The sequence below is a fragment of the Pipistrellus hanaki genome (assembly GCF_964339955.1).
Source record: "Pipistrellus hanaki genome assembly, chromosome: 1".
Taxonomy (NCBI): Eukaryota; Metazoa; Chordata; class Mammalia; order Chiroptera; family Vespertilionidae; genus Pipistrellus; species Pipistrellus hanaki.
The window spans coordinates 129861314-129883208 of NC_140503.1; the positions used below are offsets into that span (position 1 = coordinate 129861314).

General features: G+C 41.0%; 1 protein-coding gene across 1 annotated transcript in view; it reads right to left on the reverse strand.

Moving 5' to 3' along the window:
* Positions 1-21895, reverse strand: part of PRKCQ (protein kinase C theta) — a 127925-nt gene that overhangs the window by 21206 nt on the left and 84824 nt on the right. The window contains exon 12 of the mRNA XM_084868385.1: positions 21385-21558. Within this exon, the coding sequence (XP_084724511.1) occupies positions 21385-21558 (174 nt within the window). The remainder of the gene's footprint in view (positions 1-21384; positions 21559-21895) is intronic.

The window sequence follows — 21895 nt, forward strand, 5'->3', positions numbered from 1 at the left end:
AGAATTTGTCAACAATGCTGGCACAACATTTGTGGAGTGGAACTCTCGATTCTGATCTATCACTAACTAGCCTATAGCCAGGTAGATAACTCCATCCCTGAGCCTCAGCCTCAGCCTCAGTCTCTGAAAAATGAGAAGTATCAGCTACATTTCCCTTTACTAAACACTCCCTGATTTTCACCATTTATATTTCACATTCATTTCCACTCCCTCCCCCTACTCCATTTTTCTTGGGGGAAGAGGTGAAATTAATAAACTGTGACTGTTGAGCACATTATAAGACTAATGTAACATTTTCCAAATAATACAATATATATCGGTAAAAAGATGTTATGCTTGCAAAATTATTAAGAGAAGTCTGTGTCTAGAAGCAATGCATATTTGAAGTAAAATTATAGAAATAGTGGTGAGTCTTTCCTTTGAACCTTTCTCAAAGGAGGAAAGCTTTATGGCTGGGTTGATGGCCCACCATAACACTCCAAATGAGGTAAAAAAGTAGATGTCAGAGGACTTCCTCCTATTTAAGTAGTCTTCTGGTTATGCTAATCGAGATTGGTTATTCATTGGGGAAAAATTCTTCTGTGTTCCAAGGGTCCTGACTGCTTTAACATTTGAATTAATTCCATCATAGGCCAATGGCTGGAAAGAAGATTGGTAGAACAGATTGTGGTTTAGCACTTTTTTGAATAGACAACAAGAGTAGCAGGAGACTGACTGTGTTTCTGAATCTTGTGTTTTATCCTTTTAGAAGGAATACCGGCCAAACTGCCTGAAATCTGGCTGAATGGAAGTCTTACAACTAGTACATTGAGTCTGGTAGGAGGATCAGAAGAATGGAATGAGCTAGTCTGACACCCATGTATGGCGTTGTTTTATCAGGAGGGATATCTCTGCTATTGAGGCCACTGGTGAGGAGCAAGGGATCCCAGTCCCACCTCAGACTCTCAGCTAGGGTTCTACAGCTGGGAAGAGAATTCCTCATAACTTCAGGCTGTAAAAGCCAGCAGAGATTGTAGCTGAATGAAACAGAGACCGTGGGAGTCCCAGCAGTCCCTTTTAAAGGGCCAGCACATGGACTTACTCGGATTTGATCACTCTGGACTCCAGTGATGGAGGGGGATGGGAGCTTAAAAGGAAACTGGGATATTCATGGAGGAACTGGATTGCCTGGCATCAGGGAAAGAACTCAGGGGCAGCTTTCTTGAAATGGGGATGCTTGCAGGGGTCATGTTCCTGTGCTAGGACCTCCCCTGTTGCAGAGCTGATTGGCAGCCATGTCTGAGTTTTCATCAACTTGGCTCACACTGTTCACTCTGCCCTGGTGACACCCTAAGACCCTACCCTACCCAATTTTCAGGCCCATCCAAATTATTTGCAGTGGCTTTTCTATATAAATGGCCTGTTCTGGTTCAGGCTTCAGACTTTTCTAAAATCTCTGAAACTAGCAACAGCTAGTATCAACATGCCCCCTACCTATCAATAAGAGGCCCAAGACCTGGCATTAGCATCATCTTGCCTTGATTCACAGCTTGGCCTTACCTGGGCATGTCCAAGCTCAATACAAGTAGCAGCCATCTGCAGATGGTTCTGTAGCTTCTGAAGGGTGGCCCCAGGAAGCAGCTTATTGTACCTCCTGGGAGGCCCTAGAGCCAGTGAACCTGGTGGACAGCTTCAGACTTTACCATATTACAACTCTACACATCCACAAGTGACACCAAAGAAGTAGACTTAGTGAGCAACAAAGCCCCACTGAAGCAAGTCCTGCTCCATAGGGGTGTCTCCTGTACAGCAGCTCTTCCATTGTAGACACAGCTGGTCCTCACAGCCAATTAGCCTGGAGGTCATTTCCTCCCAGTGACACCAATAGCAATAAAAGTTCGACTACAATAAGTCTGTTCACATAGCCCATACAAGGACATACCTAGAATGCCTAGTTCAGGTGATTGGGGAGGCTGAGCTACTGAGCCCTATAGGACACCTACTACACAAGGCCACACTACCAATTCCAGGAGATATAACAGCTCTACTTAATACATAGAAAGAAAGACATGGAAGCAGTCAAAATGCAGAGACAAAGAAACATATCACAAATAAAAGAACAGAAAAAGATCTAAATGAAATGGAAGTGAGCAAACTATTAGATACAGAGTTTAAAGCAATGGTTATAAGGTTGCTCAAGAATCTTAATGAGCCCTGGTCGGTTTGGCTCAGTGGATAGAGTGTTGGCCTGCAGACTCAAGGATGCCAGGTTCGATTCCAGTCAAGGGCATGTACCTTGGTTGTGGGCACATCCCCAGTAAGAGGTGTGCAGGAAGCAGCTGAATTGGTGTTTCTCTCATTGATGTTTCTAACTCTCTGTCCCCCTCCCTTCCTCTCTGTAAAAAAATCAATAAAAAATATATTAAGAAAAAAGAATCTTAATGAGAGGTTCAAGGGACTTAATGAGAGCATCAAAGGACTTAAAGAAACTTTCAAGGATCTTAGTGAGAATTTCAAAGACATGAAAAAGGACCAGTCAAAAATTAAACATACACTAACTGAAATAAAGAATAATTTATAGGGATTCAACAGTGCAGTAGAGGATTCTTAGAATCAAAGAAACAAGTTTGAATATGAGGAAGCAAAAAAATCCAATCAGAAGAGCAAAAAAAAAAAAAAAAAGAAAAAGAAAATAGTGTAAGGAGCTTCTGCGAAAACTTCAAGTTTACCAATATTTGCATTATGAGGGTACCCAAAGGAGAAGAAAGAGGGTAAGATAATAAAATCTTATTTGAAGAAATAATGATAGAAAAATTCCCTTGCCTGGTGAAAAAAATACTAGACTTAAAAGTGTAGAAAGTGCAGAGAGTCCCAAGCAAGAGGAATCCAAAGAGACCTACACCAAGACACATCAACATTAAAATGCCAAGGGTTAAAGACATAATCTTAAAAGGAGGAAGAGAAAAGTAGTTACCTACAAGAGAGCACCCATACAACTGTCGACTGATTTCTCAAAAGAAACTTTGCAGGCCAGAAGGGAGGGGCAAGAAATATTCAAAGTGATGACAAGCAAGGACCTGCAACCAAGATTACTCTACTCAGCAAAGCTATCATTTAGAATTGAAGGTCAGATAAAGAGCTTCATAGATAAGAAAAAGCTAAAGGAGTTCACTACCAAATAAGTATTACATTAAATGTTCGGTATTCTTTAAGAAGAGGAAAGGAGCCGGTTTGGCTCAGTGGTAGAGGCATCGGTCTGTGGACTGAAAGGTCCCAGGTTCGATTCCGGTCAAGGGCATGTACCTTGGTTGCGGGCACATCCCAGTAGGGGGTGTGCAAGAGGCAGCTGATTGATGATTCTCTCTCATTGACGTTTCTAGCTCTCTATCCCTCTCTCCTCCTCTCTGTAAAAAATCAATAAAATATATTTTTAAAAAAAAGAAGAGGAAAGGAGAAGAAGGAGGAGGAGGAGGAGGAGAAGAAGAAATATGAACAATAAAATGGCAATAAATACATACCTATCAAGAACCGATTCTAAAAAAAACACACAATAAAACCAAGAAATCTAATGAACAAAATAAACTCATGAATAATATAGAATCAGAGGTTTTTGATTCTTATAAGTATATTTCCAGTAGGACATGATCTCACTCATCTATGGGAAATGGTGAACAACATAGACTGATGAACAAGAACAGACCCAGAGATAAAGAGCCATGGTCAGACTGTTGGACCTCAAAGGGAGTGTGGGGATAAAAGGGAGAGATCAACCAAAGAACTTATGTGCATACATATGAGCCTAACCAGTGGTCAAGGACAATAGAAGGTTAGGGGCATGAGTGGGGAAGGGTGGGGGATTGGAATGGGGGGTTGAGGACAAATATGTGATACCTTAATCAATAAAGAAATGTAAAAAAATAGAATCAGAGGCATGAAAACATGGAACAGACTGATGGATATCAGAGAGAAGGGAAGTGGGGGGCCAGTCAGAGATTAGCCAAAGATCTTAATGCATATATGCATTACCTATAGACACAGACAATAGAGTGATGAAAGCCTGGGATAGGGCAGGAACCATGTAGAGAGGGCAATGGGGGATAAATGGGAGACATTTGAAATAATCTCAACAATAAAGATTAAAAAAGAAAGAAAGAAAGGACATCAGCAGGCCTGCTAGGAGAAGAGTATTATCCTTGATTTTGCAAAAAGAATTAAAACACTCGAGTAGAGCTCAACATTTAGGGTCCTGACCTCAGTTCAAACATTTGATGAGGTTTTTTTTTTTTTCTTTTTTTCTTTCCAGTTTGCCTATCTAGTAGCTCCTAGGAAAAGTGAATTTTAAAATAGGAAGGTTGCCTACTCAGCCAGTTTCCTGCAGGAGGAAACTCACTAGGATTCTTACAACCTCTATTGGAAATGAAAATGGACTGCTCTGTAAAGTGAGTGTTCCTTTTAGGTTTCGTCTTCATGCCATTCATGGTCTTCTGAGTGAGTTCTATGAGTGTTCTTCCTTTATCCACTGGTCTTATTAATGAAACAATAACACATTGAGCATATTTCTATTCTGTTGGTAAAGTGAGTTTTAGTTGGGGTTTGACCGTATGGTTACATTAAAGTCACTGGAGGAAGTGATTCATTAAATAATGCTGAAGAATCTTTGGTTAACAAGAAAGCATTAGGTATATCATTCAATTACCTGTATTTATCCATAAGCTCTCCAGTTTACAAATATATCTATGATACCCATGCTGCTCTCTATGCCAGGCCATAAAAACAAGAGAACTATAGCTTTGTTGTGATTTTCTGACAAGTGAAGGCAATAATCAATACTAGTATTCAGTAAACAAATGGGTATTCAAAGCTCTGTGGTAATATTTTTGAGAGCTTTAAAGTGGTATGTATTATAGTATTGCAAAATCATTTGTATATATTTATATATTATTTATATGTAAGTAAAATCATATGTATGTATATGAGAGAGAGAGAGAAGAAACTTTCAAAATAGTCTAGTGGTTTTTTAAAGAATTCAGTGTACAAAGTACAGAATTTTCCAGTTTCCACAAATATCTTTCATTAATTGGTTAAAAAAAAAAAAGCATAGCTAGTCCTCCCATGTTCTTATAAAAATATGAGATCACTTTCGGGGACTCTAAATTCCTTTGTATTCATTTTTTGTGTAAAATATCTACATCAAATTTCACTGTGGAAGTGATTTATACTGGTAAAATGAAAAAAGGGAGACAATCACTGACTACAAGAATACAAGAAGAGGATATTTAAATAGTTTGCTAATCTAAAAATTAGAAAAAAAATCATTTTTACCATATATATATATATATATATATATATATATATATATGGTGAAATCACTGAAATTAGTATATTTTCAAGGCCAAATCTTTAAAATAATTCTGGTCTAAATGTAACCAATACATTGCCTTGGATTCTCTACCTTTATACTTGCACTAGAGGCCCAATGCATGAAATTCATGCAGGAGTAGCCTTCCTTCCTCAGGCTGCCAGCATCAGCTTTCCTCTGGCACTCAGAACCTGGGTTTCTCTCTGGCCACCAGCTAGCATCTGGACCCGGGTTTCCCTCGCAGCCCCAGTTTTGTCCTGAAGTATGTCTGGTCTAATTAGCATATTACACTTTTATTATTATAAATGGTTGATGCACTGACTCTGAAATAGTGTCAAAAGTAGAGGAGGGTTCCCCTTCATCAAGGTTTACATTTTTAATTTTACTTAGTGCTCCCCCCAAAACAAACTTTTAGTTGAAAATTATAATCTGTAAGAGCTGCCTTTTTTGACATCCTCAGCAATGTGGTCATGAGGACATGGAGGGGCTTCCTGTCTCAAAATAGACCACAGAGCTGGGGTCCGGGCTACCCAAGCTGTGTATTGGAAGAAGTGCCCAGGTGGGGGTGAATTTGCATCTGGCCAGCACTCCTGGTGGGTACACTGGATGCTGGGCTCACCCAAAAGTCCCACTGGCACACTTACACACCTATGTTAGTTTGGTCATGACAGCACTCAGTTTCTTAGGTATGTTTGTAAGTTAGAAGGCTGGAGCAATTCTGGATCTGGAGGACTTTATTTCTTCTAAATTAAGCTATAAATTAGAACAGGTTTCTTGCCTTAGTCATAAGGAATGCACCACTAAAAATCTTAACAGATAGTCATATATGTACTTTTTATATCTAAATATAGTGTGTGTGTGTGTGTGTGTGTGTGTGTGAGAGAGAGAGAGAGAGAGAGAGAGAGAGAGAGAGAGAGAGAGAGAGAGAGGGAGAGAGAGAGAGAGAGAGAGAGAGAGAGAGAGAGAGAGAGAGAGAGAGAGAGAGAGAGAGAGAGGAGAGAGAGAGAGAGAGAGAGGCTCTGTAGACCAACAAACACATTCATTAGGGCCTGTTTATATTTCTACTGTAAACTCTCGTTAGTAAAATTCACTGCCTTCAAATAGATTCATTAGTATATATCAGAAATAATGTGCTCAAGCTTTTAGAAGTTGGTATCTTACAAAAGGAACTCAGAGGAACTCAGGCTCAGTTGTATTTACTGGCTTAATTGTCCCATGGCGTCTCCTTGCAGTACTTTCCTTCATAACAGAAGTACAAACAAGACTCCATTTCATGAATTTTTAAACTGTTTTCCCTGACATGATTAGGTCTCTAATGAGAGGCAATGTAATAGTTAGGCCTATGGACTTCACCACCAAGCTGCCCTAGTTTGAATCCTGACTCCCTATTCATAGCTCTTTGACCTTTGGAGTATTGCTCACCTTCTTTAGAGGGACCACCAGATTCTCCTTATCTATAAAATGGAGAGAGTAATAATAATACCTACTTCATAAGGTTGCTGTGAATATTAAATGCCCTAAAAGGTGTAATGTGCCTAGAACATGGACTGGCACATAGTACTAGTAAATTCTTTATAAATGTCAGCTGCTTTTATATTTATGACTGTAGTTGTTACATATGACATACATGCCATGCATGTTGCAAAATATAGATTCACAAGCACCGAGGGGGTCTCAGGAATAGACCAAGTTTTACAGAATATGATTGTGAGGTGAAAATGACCCTCTACTGAAGATTTCAAAGTTACTAAATTATCACTGCTACAAAGAAAAAAAGATCCTCCCCCAAAAGGAAGAATGAATTACTTAAAAATTTTGAGTGATTTTTCTACCACCTTTGATTATATGCTATATATTCTCAACATTTGTTGAAGGAGTAGGTTATTCCTGCTCAGACTTAGGCTACTGAAGAGCAAATTCATAAGTAAAAGAAATACCTAGGGCTTTGCACTTTGTCAAAACATCAAATTCAAAGAGATCTGGAATAAATCTGAGTCATTGATAGATTCAAACGAGTACTACCATTTGCAGTGTTGACAAGGAGATTTATAATAAGTGTTTGATATCAACTCAGAGGCCCTTTTTCAGCTCACCTGAGTTGAAGCTGGCAGGCTAAACATGAAAAAGTGTAACCAGGCTCAGGGTAGTAGTCATCTGGTTACATACTTTTAAAATCACTTTTAGTCTAAGTAATGCAAATAGAGTAATTATTTTAGAAAAGAACAACAACAAAAAAAAACAAAACAAAACAGAAAGATCTAAAAAGAGAGGCATCATAAAAATAAGAATCTATTTTCACAATATGACAGAAAAATGATTAAATGCAAAATTAAAGTGATAAATTAAACAGAATCTGTTGTATAGTTCTCACAGGACTGTGCACACACAGATATCATTTAGAGAAGTTGAAAGTCAGGGCTGTCAAAATATATCAATATTTAAAACATGATAGTTCTTTAAAAGAACATTTTGCAAATGAATATTCTAGAATAAGGAAAGGGGAAAATGTAATGGTGGACTCAGAAGGTAATATTTTTTTTATAAATTATGATCTAACTTCTACACTACTTTCCTCTTAGAATGATTACATTTCTTTTAAATAAGAGAATGAAAATAAAGAACTTGGAAAATCATTTAGCAATGATGACTATTCAATATAGCTAATGATTGCCAAATGTTCATGTATTATTAAATAAATGAGAACTTTATAACAGTAAAGAAATTAGCTAATAATTTTTATCAAAACAATAACAATTAATTTTGAAAATACACAGAAAACTTGGCAAATGTAATGCAAATGAGGCCAACATATATCAATATATATACTCCTTCTCCAGGAAAAATAAGGTGGGGAAGGAGGAAAAGAATAATTGTAACCATTTTTTTGTGCTATTTTTTTCTTCAATGCCTAGTAAATTAATGTGACAAATTTATACAGAAGATTTGCAATGCCTGAAGAAGAAATAAAATTATAATAAAAATATTTATTATAAATATCTAAGTATAACAGTACCCCTTTAAGTGTATCATATATTAAGCATGTATAATGAATGCTGTAGCATACAAGATTATAGTGTGACTAGTGGCCCAGCGCACAAAATTCATGCACAAGGGGGTGAGGGAGGTGGGGGGTTTGTCCCTCAGCCCAGCCTGCACCCTTTCTAATCTGGGACCTTTCAAAGGATGTCCTACTGCCAGTTTATAGGGATGGGGCCTAAACCGCCAGTCAGACATCCCTCTCGCAATCTGGGACTGCTGGCTCCTAACTGCTCTCCTGCATGCCTGATTGCCCCTAACCACTTTGCCTGCCTGATCACCTCCAATTGACTCCCATTGATGGCCTGGTTGCCCCAAACTAGCCCCCTTGGTGGTCTTCTCACCCCCAACTGCCTCCCTCCCCCACCTGCTGCCTGATCACCCACAACTGTCCTCCCCTCTTGGCTTCTAATCACCTCTCCCTTGGTCCCGCCACCATGGCTTTGTCTAGAAGAACATCTGGAAGGTCTTCCGGAAGGTCTCCTAGTCTAATTAGCATAGTACCCTTTTATTTTTATAGATACAGGCCAGGTGCACGAGTGGGGGCTGGCTGGTTTGCCCTGAAGAGTATCCTAGATCAGGGTGGGGATTCCCTTGAGGTGTGGGGCAGCCTGGACAAGGGGACTTTGGTGGTTTGCAGGCCGGCCACGTCCCCATAGGGTGAAGGTTCCCGCTGGGGTGTCTGGCCAGCCTGGGTGAGGGGCTGATGGCTGTTTGCAGATTGGCCTAGCCCCCCATGGAGGTGAGGCCAGCCTGGGTAAGAAGTGGAGAGCCATTTTCAGGCTGGCCATGCCCCCCAGCAACCCAGGCCCCCAGCCACTCCTTTTTTTTGTTCCAACCACTCCTTGAGTGGAGGCCAGGGCCGGCTGGAAGCCTGGGTCACCCTCCGTGACACAGGCTCCCAGCCACTTTTTCAGCAGCTGCCAGGGTGGGCAGGAAGCTTGGCTTACTCCATTGTCGGTGGCAACCCAAGCCTTCTGCTCACTCCAGCTCTGTGGCCACCATCATCTTTGTTGGGTTTATTTGCATACTCACTCCTGATTGGCTGATGGGCATAGTGGAGAGATGGTCAATTTGCATGTTTCTCTTTTATTAGTGTAGATAATATAAAAATTGGAGAGTAGAATTCATCTCCATTTTTGACATAATCTGTTATAGCCAAGGGAAAATGCTTCCTGAAGGAAAAAGAAGAGCTAGTCCATATCTAAAATTCCAAAATTAAATAAAATAATCCACATAATGTATTTAGTACTGTGCCTACATACAGTAAGAATTCATTAGTTCATGTTGACTTTTGTTATGTGCACTGTTATTTTATCATACAGGGAAGGAAAGCATTTAGTTGTATTATAGTCAGAACTCAAGGATGGTCCCAACATGTACAAAGCCTGAAGCAAAAATACAAATGGATGCCCCACACCATGTCTAAATTTTAGTTTCTCTCTCTCTCCTCCCTCCTCTCTCTCTCTCTCTCTCTCTCTCTCTCTCTCTCTCTCTATATATATATATATATATATATATATATATATATATATATGACCATTGCACAAAATCTGTGCATGGGTGGGGTCCCTAGGCCTGGTCAGTGATCAGGGCCAATTGGGCCAGGTTGATGAGGACCGGGCTGGAGAGGAGGCGATGGTTGCTGGGCCAGGTGTGGAAGAAATGGACACCAGATGCCACCGCTGCCATCATCAGTGCCCATCCACCATGCGGTTCCCTGCCTCCTCCTTCCTCCTTCCCTTGCTGCCATGCTGCCATTGTGGCAGGAAGGTTGTGGGCCAATTGGGGCCTGTGGGCTGGGGGTAGGTACAGGGCATAAGAGGTTGGCCACCAGCCCTGAGGAGGGAGCCAGCCCTTGGCACCTCTGGGAAAGAGGCTACATCCACTGCCACCCACCCCTGGTTCCCCGTCCCAGCCCGGTGGTTGGGGGAGGGACTGTGGAAGGTTGGCTGGACGGGAGAGGTTGGTTATGGGAGTGCACTGACTACCAGGGGGCAGCTCCTGCATTGAGCATCTGCCCCCTGGTGGTCAGTGTGCATCATAGTGACCGATTATTCCAGTTATTCTAGTCATTCTGGTTGCTTAGGCTTTTATATATAGACTAGAGGCCAGTGAACAAAATTTATGCACCAGGGGTCAGGGAGTCCCTCAGCTTGGCTTGCACCTTAGTGCAATCCAGGACGCCTCAGGAGATGTACAACTACTAGTTATCTTGATAGTTGGACATCCTTCTCGCAATCCTGGACTGCTGGCTCTTAACTGCTGGCCTGTCTGCCTGCCTGATCACCCCTAACCACTCGCTTATTTGCCTGAATGCCCCTAATTGCCTCTGCCTGCCTGTTTGATCTCCCCTAACCACTCGCCTGCCTGCCCGATTTCTCCTATGCCTCTGCCTCAGCACCTGCTGCTGATGCTTCATCCGGAAGGACATCTGGAATGACGTCCAGAAGATTGTTCAGTTGTCCAATCTAATTAGTATATTATGCTTTTATAATTATATATATATGTGTGTGTGTGTGTGTGTGTGTGTGTGTGAGTGTGTGTATATATATTAAATATATATGTATCTATATCTATATCTATATCTATATCTATATCTATATCTATATCTATCTATCTATCTATGCACACACAAACACATATACACTAGAAGCCTGATGCACAAAATTTCTGCAAGAGTAGGCCTTCCTTTCCCCACTGCCAGTACTAACTTCCCTCTGGCACCCAGGACCTGAGCTTCCCTTGTAGCCTCGGCTTTGTCCAGAAGGACATCTAGTCTAATTAGCATATTATGCTTTTATTATTATCGATACCTGTATATCTATCTATCTATCTATCTATCTATCTATCTATCTATCTATCTATCTATGTGTGTTTATATCTTGATGAATATGCCTTATCAAGAAGGCTAGTGATAAATTTATAATTCCTCCAAATTCCTATTCCTGCACACCCCTGCCCACCCCTTCCCACAACAGAACCTAGGAAGATGTCACACATGCTTCAAGCTATTTGGGTATGGAATTCTGGGGTCCTGGTTTAGGAATGGGGACAGGGGCTGAGGAGGGCATGACCTCTTGCTCCACAAGGAGATGTGTGGCTTGAGGAAGGCTAAAGGGAGGCTTCTAAAGTAAGGGGCTGGCCAGACCCCTTTTAGTTGGGTCTAAGATTTAGGACATGCAATGGATAATTTTCCAGTTAAATGAGTTGTGAGTTGGATTTTGTGTTTAGGTACCTTGATATTTCACCTTTATTAATAGGTTTATATTGATAGTATGATCTGGAAAAGAGCACTAGACTATGATGGGCTAGGTTGATCTTTGGATCTAAATTTCGTTAGCATCAAAGTGAGGGGATCTGGCCCCTTATTACATATAAAAAATTCTACATCTATTGAGTCTGTCATAAGAAAAACAAATGAGTAAACAAATCCAATTAGAAGCTATACGCAATGAAGATGTCCCCCAAAGGTGAATAGATAAACAAATGGTGGTACATCCAGATAATGGAATATTATTTGAAAAAAACAAAAAGGAAAAGGGCTCTGAAGCCATAGTAAGACTTGGAGAAAACTTAAATGTTTATTACTAAGTGACAGAAGTCATTCTGAAAAGACTACATTTCATATGCGTCCAACTAAATGACATTCTAGAAAAGGCAAAATTATAGAGATACTAAAAAGTGGTGGCCAGGGGTTTGGAGGAGGGAAGAATGAAGAGGCAGAACACAGGATTTTTAGGGCAGTGAGAAACTATTGGGTGTGATACCATAATTGTGGATACATGTCATATGTTTGTCAAAACCTATAGAATATTCAATCTAGAAAGTTAATAGTGATATAAGCTATAGGCTTTAGTGAATAATAATGTATCAATATTGACTCATCAGTTATAATAAATGGACCACACTAAAGCAAGATCTTAAAAATAGCCCTATTTTCCCCCAACTACTGGGGCTGAGGGAGGAAGGATATGTGGGAACTCTGTACTTTCCACTCAATTTTTCTATAACCTAAATCTGCTCTAAAAGTCAAGTCTATTAATTAAGAAAAACAACTAGTAGCTATAGGCTAGCCAATACATTCAAAGCAATGATGATATACATGACTGAAAAGAAAACATCTTAGATTCTTCTTCATATGTAATTTATACGAATATCAATAAAATGGGTGAAGAATATGGAAACTAATAAAGTTCTATTAGATTTTGATGTTTGTTTGCCCTATAAAGGTAGAAATTTATACAAAGAAGGTAGCATTGCAGATTCTATTTAAAATATTTCTTGAAACAATGACTTTTAAAAACATGCTTTTATTTGTGTTGGTTGACAGTGTCCACTTAAAATTTTTATAACTGCTCTTCTAGGAATAGTTTTTTTTTTTTCTTCATAGAGTTTCCTGGAGAATTGCTGCCCTCCCCCCCCCCCCCCCCTATTTTTTGTTGCTATTAAACTTCACCTGAGGATATTTTTTGCCATTGATTTTTAGAGAGAGTGGGAGGGAATAAGGAAGGGGGCAGGGAGTCAGAGACAGAGAGACAGAGACAGAGAGAGAGAGAGATTGGTTACCTTTCACACACAGCTCTACTGGGGCCAGGGTTGGAACCTGCAACCCAGGTACATGACCTTGACCAGAAATCGAACCCAAGACCTTTCGGTGGGCAGGCTAACACTCTAACCACTGAAGACACTGGCCACAGCTTTGGTTTTTTAAGGATTTACTCCCATTCTGGATAAATATAAATGATGAAATGGCTTAGAACTTACACAGTTTTATTCTTTGTCTTGAAGGCTGGTTTCACCTTGCCAGTTTCCATCCCATTCCACTCTTTCTCTTCAAATTTTGGCCCTTAGGTGGTACCTCGCAATGGCTGCTTCTGTCTCTCACTGAATCTTTGCTGGAGCCCCTGTTGCTGACATTTCAGGCCTTTCTGCCCGGGCTCTCAGCCCCATTCCTGCCCCTCTCATTTCCAGCCCGAGGCAGTGTCCTACTTTCCTGGGGCGATTGCAATCACTGCGAGTAGCCTCAGATTTCCTCTCCTTCTGACTTAGCCTCCTCTTTTCATTTCAAATGGTCAGAAGTGACTACTGTCTTTGCCGGAGTTTGCTGTAGTCTTTATCCTAACCCCTTCCTTTTCCAGAATCTTCCTCCCTATTGTCTGGTTTCTTCCTCTGTCTCAAGCATTCCCCATGACTCTTAATCTGTAAACTCTGTGATTATAGACAGCATGCTTCCACCTTCTGAAACACACTTTCTGAGAGACCTCTGCATGACCACCGAGTCTGCCCACCTGCCCCTCACTCCTACACCTCTGTCACCTGACTTATGCTTTCCATCTCCTCCTAGGTGCTCATCCTAAAGGTCAACAGTGGGCCTCCTCACCACTCTGAACATGCAATCCCTTCTTTTTGGAAATTCTTTCCTCTCTACAGACTCTACTCCTCTGGCCCCCCCTTACCTCTTGAGGGATCTCTCTATTACTTCCTTTTCCTCATCTCCCTCCTATGTTTGGAGAAGGGGCTTCTCTTTGTTTTGGTGCTTGAGCCTCTTTATTCCCAAAGTCCCACATGTGTCCCCTCCTCAGGGTGTGTGCCATGACCCTCAGATGCTGTGTGGTCGAGTTTTAACATGGAACTGCATCTCCAAGGGCCCCAATTTAGGAGAAGTTATTGCTAGGAACCATAAATATTCAACAGCTAGGTGCTATTATCACATGTTTCTCTAAGACTGCTAGCTGAGGAAAGGACATTGACCTGACAGAAGTTTTAATGTGGAGAATCGGATAAGAATGATTTGGGGCTCTAGATGGAGAGCTCAGTCGCTGCGGAGGGCACGCGAGCCGGGGTGAAGGGGAGTAACAGGACTGAAGGGCATGCCGAGGCTGGACATCCCTCCCCTGAGGTTGTCCAGGACCAGCCTTTCTGGCGCCTGGGGATTGTGGCAGGTGTGTTATAGTTAGCTAATATAGTTTGCTATGGGATGGTTTCTTTTCCTTTTATTTCTTCCTGCCCTGAACATTACCTAGCATTCTGTGGGGAAATGAAAAAAAAGGACAAGAACAAAACATGCTTCTTGGCATCAAGACAAGTATCATTTACATGGAGAAACCAAGTAAGGGCCCCTGAAAGCAGTCACGGAAACGGCCCAGCCGCGCAGGAACAAACCACCTTTCTGGGTCTTGTAAGCAGAGAAGCGTGAGGGGCAGAAAGATAATGGCCATTAAGTCGGCTTTAGTGGATCTGAAAGCTGCTGTGGAGCAGGGATCTCTGAGCCAGCTTTCAAAGGAGCAGATTCACAGATGAGAGCAGGCCTTTCCTATAATAATACTCTCAAAGCAGATGCTCATATCTTGAGGGAAGCTGGTGACAGAACTTCTGGGGCTTTGAGAGAAAAGCTGATAGAGAAATGGACTGACAGTGTGGCCTCGTACGCCCTGAAGAAACATTATAAGAGCCACATGAATGTGAGAAAATATCTGTGAGCTTACCAAGCAAGTGTGCAGAAAGGACGTGACATCTCAGACTCACCAGGCAGTGCTTATAGTCAAAGGACACCTGAATATTTTGCTCACTAATTGCTGATTATCTCCAATATCTTGGCGGAGGCATGCAACATGAGTTTACCATAATCTACAAATTTACTAATTTTTGTGAATTTACTGTAAATATGACATCTGCCCGATCACAGTTTAATTGCACAGGAAGGGCACTGGGAGTGCATGGGAGTGATGTGCAATTTCTGAAATAACCGGTTCCCAGCATCTCAGCGTCAGGAAACAGCCAGAGCACTTTAAGGGAAACAGACTTAGCCATCACTACAAACGGGGATGATACAAAAGGTTAATTCTTGTCCGAGTCCATGGATATGTGTTTTGGAGGATGTGGTTCATGTGGTTTTTCTTTTTTGTGCTAAGATAGTGTTATTGCCAGCACTCCCAACTCAACTGCAGGGTTTATGGATGAGAAAGTGTCACTGAGAGCTTCAGATGAGGCCGTTTCTGAAGAAAACGCTTGAAAGTAAAAAATTTAGGCCACCTTTGATGGCCTTTTTGCTTTCAAACCATGCAAACATCAGAATGACATTACTTCTTAAAAGACTGCTATGTTGAGGAGTTTATTTTATTTTATTTTATTTTATTTTATTTTATTTTATTTTATTTTATTTTATTTCAAATAATAAAATCTTGCAGTTACTATGGCACTTTCTCCATGAAGGATTGAAAGTCCTCTGCAAGTGCCATTTTTTGGAAACATCTTTTTGGAGGCCAAAAGAGGACAAGATTGCAAATAAATGTTAGGCGACTTGTTGAAAGTCATACAAAGTGTCAGGCATAGATTCATAATCTGAAACCTTAAGCAGATGGATGACCTCGGTGAGGTTGGCCCAAAGTCAAGCTTTGTGCATTCTATAAATGGAAAATGAAAGTCAGTTTTCTTTTTCATGGTGGAGACATTTCAAAGGAACACTAAGAAGGTTGGACCGGTTCACACGGGCCGTGTGGAAGTCCAGGGCAGCGCTGGACATGGGAATCAACACCAGCATCCTGGCTCCTGACGCGTGCTGGGGATCTGCTCACGGAGTTCTGCAAAACCACGGCGCCCCCCATGCAACCTGAGGAGGGACCCGGGTGCTCTCACACCCTCTGAAACTTCCGCTAGGTGTGGAATTGTAACACTGCTTAGATTACTTGAGGGCAGACTGGAGTACAAGACCTTTCAGAATTCAAAGCAGGCACAAAGGTAGGCCATAGTTCACTTTTAATTTTTAAGGAAAATTAGTTCAAATCAAAACAACACAGCCCTAACCAGTTTGGCTCAGTGGATAGAGTGTGGGCCTGTGGACTGAAGGGTCCCAGGTTCGATTCCAGTCAAGGACATGTATCATGGTTGCAGGCACATTCCCAGTAGGGGGTGTGCAGGAGGCAGCTGATCCATGTTTCTTTCATTGATGTTTCTAACTCTTTATCCCTCTCCCTTCCTCTCTGTAAAAAAATCAATAAAACATATTAAAAACAAAAACAACAACAACAACACAACACAAAACAGTGTTCTCACAGTGCCTGAGGTATCTTTCCTTTCCAAACTAATTTTGGAACGAAATCCTCTTATTTTCCCTCCGCTTTATCAGAGATAAATCGGAGAAACTTTGGGTACTTGAATAATATTGATCTTTCTTTTAATCTAGCATAACTAAAAAGGGAGTGTTTTGTCTTCCTGGTAGGTCAACATTTAGTTACTACATGGGTGCCATGCTACTAATATACTTACATGGTCTGAACATACAGGAGGCCAATATCTGGACACAGAGACACAGGGTTAAATTCAACACTGTTCCCAGTGACCAGGTGAATGGTCTTAGAGCAACGTACATTATTCTGGGCCTCAGTTTTCTCATGGGTAAAATAGGAATAATAATATCAGCTTCACTGGGATTAACAGAAATAAATGAGATAACAGATTTAAAGTTCCTAGGAAACTATATGGCACGAAATAGGTTCTTAATAAAGGTAGGCTTTTAAAATCATATTTTCCTGTATTTTAAAACATATTTTGGAGTAAAATGGCTGGTTGCCTACCTTTCTTTCTTAGTAAAGACACTTATTCTGGATGGCAAAGTGCCCAGCTGAAAGATAGTTTTTCAGCTTTCCCTGTAGCTGTAAAGTCAGAGATACATGAGCACAAGTTTTTTTATGGGCCTTATGGAAAAGTGATTCAATAAAGGAAAGAAACATGGCATGGGCTTGTTTTATCCTCTCCCTGTTCCTCCCACTTCCTGGCTGGAAACGGTTTTGAGAGCTGCACTCCAGCAGCTTTACTGGGCTGAGGAGTAGCCTTGAGGATGGAAGCCCAGTGCTCTGGATGATGGAACAGGGAGCAAATGGGGCCGGATCTCTGATGAATGATGCCATGGAACTGTCACACCTGCTCCGAACCGCACATGTCGCACTCCTTTTATATGAAGAGTCATTTAGGCCATTGTTATTTTCTGTCCTCATTACTACCAGCCAATGCACTTTCTAATCGACACACATTATGTCACATTTAGACAATTCTGACATTGGGAGATAGCTTCTAATATAGTTTTAAAAATAATTTTATCAAGAAAAGCAATAATACATCTAACTATTAATGGTATCTTAAAATTCAATATAAAACAGAATATTACTTTTCAAAGTTAGGTAGGATTTAAAAAATTTATTTACTAACTAGAATTAGGAAAAGGACATAGCTTTGCAATGTAATCTCCATGTAGTGTTATAGTCTTGCCTCTTTTGAGGAAACATGGAGTACATATAAACAGTAGGTGCTGAAGAAAAGTTTGTTAAATTAACTTAACAGTGACCTTCTAATTTGTGAAATATATTTTCAAGATTTTATGATTAATCAGTTTCTAGTAGTTTTTATTTTACTTGCTAGTACAGTTAAAATATTTATGACAATTATTTTTACAGAAAAAATTTACCGTAGGCTTTCTCTATTTCTACTTTTTAAAAATGTAAATAATGGAGGATAGGTACTGAACATATGGGTTGACAGTGAGTAGCTGGCATACATGCTGAATCTGATACTAAGAGGGACCACACAATTGAAGACATATGGGCTTTCACGTGACACACAGAAAATAAAATACTAAAAAATAACAAGTGCTAGTACAAAATAGAGAAAAAAATAAAATGCCATTTCCTCCTCCTGCTAAGATGACAACCTCTCACCATGGCGATTTGTACTAGACTCTGATGCCAGCGATTTATGTCACAGCCTAAAGGAAGTACCAAGTTATCTTGATCTGCCACCAAGAAAATTAATTTAAGAGTCTTCCCTTTTGAACTTCATTCAGATTCAGGTTCAGAGCCAACTGATGCTGCCTCACACACCTGAGTCCTAGCCCTGTGCTTCCACACAGCGCCTGGCTCCTACCCACAGCCCCTCTGCGGGGTGACTCCTACTCTCTCTCCAGCGCTGGGGTGGGGGAGCCCTCCGCCCTGCTGAGAGATGGTTGAGCTGGGACTCAAGTTCCTCAGAAGCCCAGTCCACAGGTATTTTCACTCTCCATAGATTCCTAAATGACTTGACTGCATTTTCACACTTCGACAGGTCACATGTCCCTCAGATATAAACCTTAAAAGCCTTTAATGGTTTAACCCACATACACAGACAGATCATAAGGGAATCCTGCCTTGAGAATCTCCTGAATAATCTGGCAACCCATAGGAGGGCTCTTTGCATGCACATGAATACATTTTCCCAAATAATAACAATTCCCTGGAAAAGTAAATAATCATTCATCTTATCTAATGTTTTCACTAGTATGCAAAAGTAACTGTCCCTTCAAAAAGGTCATTTTCAAAATGTTCCGAGAGCAATTCATCATTCATATCAATTGCAGCTTTATACACTTGCCTATGATACTTAATTGGTTATGCTGTTTGACATGCAAGATCTGAATATTAAATCAGGATATCTTAAAAGCAACTCAGAACCATTCAGAGAGTGTAATGCAAGCCCCTCATCCCCCAATTCTTATTTCTAAGAAGACTCAATGCCGTGAAATCTAAGCAGTGAGCCAGTCATGTTTGACATTTGTGCACATTCTCTGCCACTTTTTTCGTGCACTGATTTGCTCGGTCTGGTGAAGCACTACTGCGGCATGGAAGCTACAGCATGCCCCTGGCAGGGAAAGAAGTGAGCCCTGCCTGGAGCCCTGAGAGATAAGCAGAGAAGTGAATATACATGTGTTCTACCAAGTGGGATTCATAGCAGCCTTCCCCAAAGGTACAAAGACAAAACCAAAACCATGCATACAAATATCAAAAACAGAACAAAAACCAGCGGGGAAAAGGTGCCACGCTCCACTTCATCAAATAATGCCCTAGAAACCTGGTCTGAAGTGTATTTAGCATGTATGCAAGCCTCACAATGTTTGAAGAGAAAAGTGAGATTGTAAACAGCGCCAGGATGCCCAGCAAATCCAGAACGCATGCCGGAGAGTGCGGTGAAATTTCTCACTTTCAGAGACATGGCCACACCATCCCAGACCGATGGATATTTATGAACTCCAGGAGGAAATTTCTAGTGGAAAATCTCTTTCACTCAGTATCAGACATGCCAAACTCCTTCCAGCTGCAGAAAATAAGCTGTGTTTCCTTAAACAGCTTCTCATTGCCCCTTCATTCCTTCATGCTTCCTCTCCTGTAGCCCCACGCGTCTGCTGCCCCCAACCCTGCCTGCCTCTTCAAATTCCCAGTGTCTAGGTTTCCAGCTCTGGTGCTTAGAGTCTACCTTCTGCAAAGTAGCATTAGTCACACTCTTGCCTCTTTTATTAGAGTGAAACTCTCTAATTTCTTGAGGTCAGGAACTGTATTATATATTTCCATATCCTCCACAGTGCTTTGAGCACAGTATGTTTATTAAGTCCCTTTTTATGGTTTGCTCTCTCTTTACTTTAGCTAAGTGTATTTATTCATTTATTCCTTCATTAAACATCTGTTGAGTGCCCACTGGGAGCTGGGGAAGTTGCCATCCACATTTTCTGATCAAGTCCCAGTTTCCCAGCCATTACTTTCTACGGCTGGCGGCAGCTTAGATGCCCCCTGCACGCATAATTACAGTAAGATAGTACATTATCATCAAGGCTTGAAATAGAGAGAAAACTCTTCATATTCTTTGGACCTTAACCACATGGTCCCACATGAATCTGCTCACTATTCTAGGCTGGGTATGGGGGTAGGGTGAAAGAGAATAGAAAAATGAAAAGAGAAAATCATGATGCTTGTGCATGAAGATGGATCTAAAAGGATGCTCATTTGGGTGTTATTAGCATCAGAGCAAAAAGTTAGAAATGTTCTAGTTAGGTAACTCATGCTGTAGACAAATATCCACAGATGAGAGGAAATGTGTTAAAAACATGGGTTACAGAATAGTTGATATTTACAATAGGTTGCTATTTTTATTTTTAAAAATCCACCTGGGAGGACATCTAGAAGAATAAACTTCAATGTATTAATGGTGAGTATACCCAAGGGATGGGATTATAAACCATTTTCTTCTTTGAGTGTATATGCATTTTCTAATGTCGCTAAAATCATACTGGATAACTTTTGAGTCAAGAAAAAAAGCAATTAAATTTTCTAAGGGAAAAGGAGACCAGAACGAGAATCCTCCCAGAATAGAAGAGGCTTCGGATAAAATTCACCCTCGCCCTCAGTGCTCAGGTCTTCATGCGTTTATAAAGCCCACTGTACAGGCTGCTCTCCTGCTGGACTCATAAAGGAAGACAGCAGTGCATGTGCATTCTGATCCATTTGTTTCTTCAAATAGATATATGTAGATGAACAAACAGGTGTCACATATCCGCCCCCCCCACCCCCAAAGCACTGCTTTGTCAAACAAGTCACAAACTGCTACAAATTCTAGTTGTTATGTAAGTTAAACCAAATTCTAAAAAACAAACAAACAGATAATCACATACAGAAGTAAAGCCCTTTCCCAACTGACTACATTAAAAAAAAAAAAAATCTGGCTCAGCTACCCAGGAACCAAGAGGTCGCTGGTTTGGTTCCCAGTCAGTGCACATGCCCGGGTTGCGGGCTCTATCCCCAGTAGGGGTGCGTGCAGGAGGCAAACAATCAATGATGTTCCTCTCTCATAATTGATGTTTCTATCTCTCTAGCCCTCTCCCTTCCTCTTTCTCTAAAAATCAATAAAATATTAAAAAATCTAGATCTGGCTGGTATTGCTCAGTGGATAGAGTGTGAGCCCTTGCACCAAAGGGTCATGGGTTTGATTCTCAGTCAAATCAATGGAAAAATATTCTCAGGTGAGGATTAACAACAATAATAAAAAAAAAATCTAAGTAACATTTAGAGGGGAACAAATTTGTTTAGATGGATGGAAGGTGGACTGACAGGTATCAAGGAAAAGAATGGAGATGTACCACCAGGGCACCGTGTGGGCACAGGCAGATTTCCTACAGACAGGTGGACAAACGGTTGTCTGCACAGAAGCCATACCTTAGTCTGGAACGTACAGAACATGTGCGTTAGGAATGGATGCTCCCAGGCCAAGGAGAGAACTCTCTTCTCTACCATTGTACACTCAACATCGTCGTCCATCAAAACCACGTCTTTCTTTAGGGCTTTGATTGCAAAAAATTGGTTGGTGTTCTTGAACTCTGCTAGAAAGACCTAGAAGGAAGAGGTAACTTTATTTTAGAATTTGTAGTAACACTCACAAAGGGACAAGACTGAGAGATGCGTGCTGGGTGAGGAAGAAGGCTTCCTTCTCCAACCCCGTGGTCCTTTTTTGCAAACACAATAGAGCATTTCACTGGTTTAGGGTATCACCTAACAGTTTCATATGCTCTTATTTGCCTTTCAAAGGGTTTCAAAAAAAACTTCCTGCGCAACTGGATGGGTTATTCTCAGTCCCTGAAAAATTCTATTTAAAAAAGTATGCCTTGTCTGCCCAGGGACCTGAGTAAGTTTATAATTAAAAACTACACAGACAAATGGGAAGCAGCAG